The 7,946-nt window shown below is 36.9% G+C and overlaps 1 protein-coding gene across 1 annotated transcript in view; it reads right to left on the minus strand.

The window, feature by feature from the left end:
* LOC127427969 (uncharacterized) overlaps nucleotides 1-1,768 on the minus strand; it is a 13,940-nt gene extending 12,172 nt beyond the window's left edge. Inside the window, exons 1-2 of the mRNA XM_051675974.1 lie at nucleotides 1,679-1,768; nucleotides 767-1,184 (exon numbers count right to left, since the gene is read on the minus strand). Coding sequence (XP_051531934.1) covers nucleotides 767-1,152 — 386 coding nt within the window. The 5' untranslated portion in view covers nucleotides 1,153-1,184; nucleotides 1,679-1,768. The remainder of the gene's footprint in view (nucleotides 1-766; nucleotides 1,185-1,678) is intronic.
* Nucleotides 1,769-7,946: the final 6,178 nt, after the last annotated feature.

A 7,946-nucleotide genomic window follows, 5' to 3' on the forward strand; every position in this document is an offset into this window, starting at 1 on the left:
AGAAGCACATAAAGGCAGCAAAGAAGTAATCCATAACACTCCAGTAGTTTAATCCATGTCTTCAGAAGTGATCTAATTGATTCTGGGTGAGAACACGCCAAAATATTACTCCTTTTCCAATTAGATCACTTCAGAAGACATGGATTAAACCACTGGGGTGATATGGATTCATTTTATGCTGGCTTTATGTGCTTTTTGTAGCTTCAAAGTTTTGGTCACCATTCACTTGCATCGAATGGACTTACAGCGCTGTGACACTCTTCTAAAAATCTTCATTTGTGTTCTGCAGAAGAAAGAAAGACATACACATCTGGGATGACAAGAGGGTGAGTAAATGAAGAGAAAATTTGCATTTTTGGGTGAACTATCCCTTTAAACTTTAAAAGTGAGGCCCTATCCACTGCCATGGTACTGAAAAAACATCTCCTTTAAATGTTACACAAGAAAGTGAGTAATACTAGTTTAGAACAACACGAGGAGGAGTAAATAATGACAGAATTGTCCTTTTTAGGTGAACTGCTCCTTTAATAAAAGGGTTCCCACTCCTTTGGACCAAATAATTTTTTTGAATTACTTTTCCTGTTGCTTGTGATTACTGGATTTTGAAAAATAACTGACTTGAAATCATTTTGATCAAGAAATCACATTTGTAAATCTCCCTGATATTAACAGTTTTCCAAGACAGTGGGAACCCTGTAATATGCTATAACTTCCAGATAAATGTTTAATGAGGTGCTGAAATGAGAAATCCAGGCCATGTACATACCCGCCACCTCTGCCCCCTCTTTCCCCAAAGTTCTTCCATCCACTAGCCATGCTCCCACTCCTCTCGCTCCCCGCAAGGCTCTCTGCTCCATCCTGATCACAGCTCTGAGCATCAGCTTCATCACAGTCTTCTTCAAGTGGCTCCAACCAGTCACAAGAAGGATTGTCCGTGACTTGTCCACTAGGGGCAGTCTCCCCTTCTGTGACTTTGGCAGACTCACCTTGCGTCTCAGTCAGGGCTTCCTCTTTGTTGTTGTCTGTGACATGGTTCTGAATGTCCTGAATGTCTGTGCTTGCAGTGGGCTCTTTGTTTGAGTCAGTATTTGCATCTACCGCTTCGGTTGGTGGTTCTACAGGTGCCTCAGCTGCTACTTCCTCTGTCTCCATATTTGCAAAGTCCTCTCTTTTCTTCTTTAGAGCTGCAACCAAAAAGCCTGTATTAGTAAACCTATTCTCAAGAAGCAAACAGTCTCTGATTTACATAACCAAAAGGCGAAATTGTTCAACATGTGCTAGTTGGGGCTCATCTGGAACTCTTTGAGCTCAATCAAAATGCATAATCTAAACACTTTCTTTCTCTCTCCACAATATGGACAGAACTCAGGTCAGATTCCTGTGTCCAATAGCCAGCTAACTGCCTACTGATGCTCTCCATAAAAGGGCCAAACAGTGGTATTTGCTAAATCACAACTTTTGAAGCTCAAAATGCTGTCTATGTAGTCATCTCGCTAGATTTTGAAACAGCCTAACACCCATCGGCGACAATGTAAATCGAGGTGGCTAAAGCGCTAGCAATCGTGAATTAATTGTAAATAACAAAACCATTGAGGTTTAGCGGCGTCGTTAGCGATCTTTAATGGTTCCGCACAACTATATGAAGTTAATACAACACCAGCGTTTTTAAAAATCCTACCTGCAAATCTCGAAACGCTCCTCAAATGGAAATATTTGAAACACACATACACAGGACAGGGAACGGAAGTGTTGTTGTATCCCGGAAACACGTGACTTCAACAGTCCTCGATTAAATTTGGACTTGGTGCATATGACGTTTTTTTTTCTTGTCTTAAAAATGGTTTTAAACACCTGGTTGTATAATGTTTAATATTTTTGTATATTTATACAAAATATAGTATAAATAGGAAGGAAAGCTCCGCAAAAAATACTTGAGGGGTGACATGTTGTTCTGGGTACACGCGCGAATACGCTGTTGTCAGCGCTCTTAGAGCGGTTCACGTTAGAAGCCGCTGGGGTCGGAACAGGTACGTTTTTTTTAAGTAGGGTTCTGCTTTGTAATTTATGAAAAAATATATAGGCCGTCTGAACTTGTTTCGCGCACGCGCTCTCACTCACAGATACGCGATACGCGTGAACGGATGAGTTAGGGGCTGTTCACACCGAATGTGTTTTTGCCTGCGTGTGCTCTGTTTTGCCGTTAATTTCATGTGTAAACGCGCTGGACGAACGTCCATACCTGCTGCACCGCGTCTCGCTGTTTCGTCAGTGTCTCACGGAGGACTGGCACATTTTTAGACACTGTGTCAAGTTAATAAGAGCTTCAGGTTTCAAAAATGCATGCCGAGACACCTGCGTTCTGCATCAGTCATTGGACTGTGTCTAGATTGTTATTTTAGTGCAGGTGTCACAAAGATTTAACGTTCAGTTTGCAAAGAGGTGACTGTTACAATGTTTAACATTATTCTAGATTGCTCTGCAGCAAGCAAAGTCAGAATATAAACTCCAGGCGAAGTAAATAAGACAGGAACATATTGCTATTGTATACAACAAATTCTCAAAATAATAAAAATACTGTATCATAGTATAATGGCAAACTGGACAACAATAAATAATTGTTGGGTTATAAAATTAATAAATAACACTGAATTCCAAAATGTTACTGGGTGAAGTAGTAGGTTTTGCACACCCTGTTAAAAAATTTGTTTTTGTATAAATGTATGTAGGTAAATATTGCTTTTTTTATTACTGTATTGTGGAAAAACAGGAAAACATGCATTAATTATCTTTAACTAGATTTTTTTTTCATTAAACATTTTGAATGTACTTGGCTACAATGGTTGAATTTAAAATTATGATTTAAAATAAATGTTATGTAATATTTTAAGCAAAAAAAAAAAAAAAAAAAAAAATCAAAATGGGGCCACAGCTTGGTCAGTTGCTTGGGGCCTCAGAAATCGTAAACCCGCCCCTGGGCCAAACTTTTCATCATTTTTTGGAACTCAGTCAACTTGAATATTACATCATTGTGATATAATACTTAAAATAAATATTCTGGGTTCAATACAAGTTAACCTTAATTGACAGCATTTGTGGCATAATGTTGAAAACCACAAAAAAATTATTTCGACTTGCCGCTGCTTTTCTTTAAAAAAAAAAAAACAAAAAAAAAAAGAGAGAGAGAGAAAATTACAGTAGCTGGGTTTCCATCTAAATGTTTCACATTTCTGGGTGAACAATCCCTTTAAGTCACATATTAACTAATGCAAAACTCTAGAAAATCCATCTCACAGTGCCATGAAATTTTAAGCGAATTTTGAATTTATTCGCATATCAAGCATTTCCATTCAGGATTTCTCGTGTACAATTTCAAAATGCACATAAAAATAGTTGAATGGAAACCCATCTAGTGAGGCACTTACAATGCATGTGAATCTGGCCAAACCATAAACATTCAAATACTCACTGTTTCAAAGGTACAGTCACAAAATGTAAACAATATGTGTTTTACCACGATTTTAGTGTGATTAAATCACTTACTACCCATTTCTGTGTAGATACGATTTATACAACTTAATAGCTCAAATAATACATGATTTTTAACTGAAAAATTAATGTGTGCTTTTATAAAATTATAAGCTTTACATTTCTGCCTTTAAACCCTCAAAACATTGGTCCCATTCACTTCCATTGTAAGTGCCTCACTGTAACGTTGTTGTTTTTTTGTTTTTTTTGTGGTAATCAACACTATACTGTCAATTAAGGTTAACATAACGAAGCTGGAATATTCCTTTAATAATAATTGTTACTAGGTTAAGAAATTATTACAGATATAAATTACAAGTCAAGTGTATAATAATATTATTGATTATTACTATTAGAAAATAATATTTCTGTAGTAGTTTCTTAACTTGCATGAGTTAAACCTTCAAGTTTTTCTTTTTGGCTGAAACCTGAAGGAAGACTGTCTTCTGTTTGTATTCAATTTCACATTCACCACAGCCTTTATAGTTTAAAGGAATAGTTCACCTGAAAATTAAAATTCTCTAATTATATACTCGCCCTCATGCCATCGTAGATGTGTATGACTTTCTTCTGCTGAACAAAGATTTTTAGAAGAATATCTCAGCTTTGTAGGTCCATACAATGCAAGTGAATGGTGACCAAAACTGTGAGGCTCCAAAAAGCACATAAAGGCAGCATAAAAGTAATCCATGCATATTGCCATTGCATTCTCTAGGCACAATCATCATGATTTCAAGCTCAATTACACGTCCTAGTGGTTAACACATGCGCACATTGCACTTGAAAGTGAAAAACCATTCAAAATGGTCAGAAATCAAGGGGTAACATTCAACAACCAACTCAGCTTCACCGACCACATCTCAAAAACATCCCGATCGGACACAATACATGTATTTTGGGGATGTGTAAAGATCCAAGAATTTTGGTTGAGGTTTCAGAACTTTATGAGTGAGGTGTTGAACACTGAACTTTCATTTAGCCCCAGACTCTGTATCCTGGGTGATGGGATGACTCTGGACATTGGGGACAGTTATTTAAAAAATTGGGGCCTAGCCGGAGTCATGATTGGTAAAAAAATCATCCTCAGGGGATGGAAGTCAGCTGGGGCAGCCTCGTTTAGGGAATGGTGCGGGGAGATGGGCGAGGTGGCGGCGTTTGAGGAGATGTTTTTTAGAAGGCTGGGGAAATGGGATTTGTTTGTCAAGAAGTGGGGGGGTAATTTGGCTTTTTTGGATGGTTCTAAGGGAATGGCTGTGGAGAGGGATTTGTAGTTTAGTTGGGTATGTGTTTCATTGATTTTTTTTGAATGTACATCTAGTTTTTTAAGGTATTTTTTGTATTTATTTTATTTTGATGATTTAATTGTTGGTGACCACAGTACTGCATGTTTGGGGGGGGGGGTAAGATAATGTTAATAATTGATTCAATTTTTTATGTTGTGTTTGTATGTTTTATTTTTGGAATCAATAAAATTGTTAATAAAAAAAAACAGCCCGATCATGTAGAGTTGCACTCTACAACATTAGGAAGATAAGACTCTTCCTTTCTGAACATGCCACACAACTCCTTGTTCAGCCTCTTGTAATATCTAGACTGGATTAATGCAATGCTCTTTTAGCCGGCCTTACTGCATGCACAATTCGGCCTCTGCAAATGATTCAGAATGCAGCAGCACGTCTGGTCTTAACGAACCCAAGAGAGTGCATGTTACACCCCTCCTTGTCTCACTACACTGGCTGCCAGTTGCTGCACGTATCAAGTTTAAGGCTCTGATGCTGGCATACAGAACATTCACTGGGTTTGCGCCAGCTTACCTACAAGCATTCCTCCAGAACTACATTCACACCAGAAGGCTGCAGACTGCAAATGAGCAGTGCCTCATGTTACCAACACAAAGAGACACCAAATAACTTTCTGAGACTTTTGGCTTCACTGTACCTCAGTGGTGGAATGACCTACCCAACTCCATCCGTAAAGCAGACTCCCTGTCTATCTTCAAAATACGGCTCAAGACAACTTTTTCTTGAGCACTTGACCCTACACTAATAATAATAATAATAATAATAAAGAAATAATCGGGTCATTATCAAAATTTGGTGACAAACATGTCCCTTGACTTTTCGGTCATGAAAAAGATTTAAAATGGCCAGAAAAACCCAATTTAAAAGGCATCTTTCTATAACCTTTTATTAAATAAAATGAAATAGTTTCACTCTCTCTCTCTCTCTCTCTCTCTCTATATATATATATATATACAGAAAACCCTTGTCCCCTTCATCGGGTGCACCACTTATATGACATTTACAGTGTTTTATTTTTTAGCCATTTCATTTTCTCATGTCAAGCATTAGTGCAAGGCCAAACAAGTGTGCAAAATAGCAAAACAAAATAATCATTTAAAAAAAACGTTTGTCGCTTGATTTCATGTCATTAGTGTTATCAAGTTAAAAATTTATTTAAAAAAAAAAAAAGCTTTGGAAATTAACTTTGAAGGTCAAAGTTCAGAGAAAGAAGAGGCTGCACAAATGTGCATATAGTGATTTTCCAACCATGTTTAATAAGTTATTAATTTACATTTTAACTGTCATTTTTTTCACATGGTTCTTTAAAATATGTCATTGGTGTTGCATTGGTTAATGCAAGGGTCTTCAACAAGGGGTCCGCGACCCTCAGGGGGTCTGCAGTGGTACCGCACGTGGTCCGCAAATTATTGTTTGATCCATCATTGACAGTTATAATAATCACTCACACGCGAGCGATAGCTAGAGGTAAGTGTATGAATTTTAATCCATTGACATGTTGAAGTTCCTCGCACCTGTATGCCAAAACTTCCTCTTTCTTTTTAATCATTGCTCATATTCACATATCTTGTTGTATTTAGTTATGAACTGATTGGAATGCTAAACACTATTAAAGTGTGATGAAACTGAACTAGTTAGCAGAAGCGCACAGCATAGACAAACCATTCACGCAGCCATGTTCATCACGAGCCGCACAAAGCACGACACACATCAGGTTCAGCAGCGCTGCAGTAGAGGGTCGCGTGAGTAAATGTGTCTGCTTTGCGTTGTTCGTGCTGTGCGGTTGAGCTGATGACAGCCTACAGTTTCTTTTATTATTAGTTGCGTTTTGCTTTCAGAACAATAGCCTACTTGCCTGGTGTAAGTAAATAGTTACCACTGAGATTATCATGCTGGCATACATGGTCCTTAACGTTCCACACACACAAGACGGTGACTCTCAAAATGACATAAAGGTGCACTCAGTCATTGTTTTCCTCATTGCAAAGTTATATTCCTAATGAAATTTAATTTGAAAATGTATGTATAAAATTGATCACTCACATGAGATTAAGACTCCATATTCGTAACCTTATAAAAATAGTTTTATTCTGCATGGACAGGGTCTGTCTGTCTATCTGTCTATTTCTTTTTATTAAGGAGGGGGTATGGAACAGTGATTAAAAAATAAATTGAAAAATGTCACTTCATGTCAGAAAAGTTGCAGACATTATTTATTGATTATTTCAAAAGCTTTGCAATATAAACATCATAAAGTTTGTACATACAATAATATGGTAGCATACACGTATTTATAGGCATAAAACGCAACACTTAATTTTATATAATATATAACAGGGGTCCCAACTCCGTCTCTACCCACCAAGGGGTCCTTGGTCCAAAAATTGTTGAAGACCCCTGTTTAATGTTCATGTGAAAGATTTTATTATTATTTAATAGAATGATTTATTGTCATTGTCAGATCAATGGTGTGTTTTGTGACATTATCGACAACATCTTAGAAAATTAATCTTTTAAGAGAATTTGTCACTGGTGTTACAAGCCTTGCTAAATTCGTTAAACATAAATAATTAAATAACAACAATCAGGTTGTCCTTAATGAACAAAAATAAAGTCAAGATGTTAAAAAAAATTTATGCTCAGTTTTTGTGGGTGAAAACTGAACTGAACTGAAAATTGCAATATTTTTTTATATATACAGTGGTGTGAAAAATTGTTTGCCCCCTTCCTGATTTCTTATTTTTTTGCATGTTTGTCACACTTAAATGTTTCAGATCATCAAACAAGTTTAAATATTAGTCAAAGATAACACAAGTAAACACAAAATGCAGTTTTTAAATGAAGGTTGTTATTATTAAGGGAAAACAAAATCCAAACCTACATGGCCCTGTGTGAAAAAGTGTTTGCCCCACCTGTTAAAACATAACTGTGGTTTATCACACCTGAGTTCAATTTCTCTAGCCACACCCAGGCCTGATTACTGCCACACCTGTTCTCAATCAAGAAATCACTTAAATAGGACCTGCCTGACAAAGTGAAGTAGACCAAAAGATCTTCAAAAGCTAGACATCATGCCGAGATCCAAAGAAATTCAGGAACAAATGAGAAAGAAAGTAATTG

The sequence above is a fragment of the Myxocyprinus asiaticus genome, chromosome 37 (assembly GCF_019703515.2).
Source record: "Myxocyprinus asiaticus isolate MX2 ecotype Aquarium Trade chromosome 37, UBuf_Myxa_2, whole genome shotgun sequence".
NCBI classification, from domain to species: Eukaryota; Metazoa; Chordata; class Actinopteri; order Cypriniformes; family Catostomidae; genus Myxocyprinus; species Myxocyprinus asiaticus.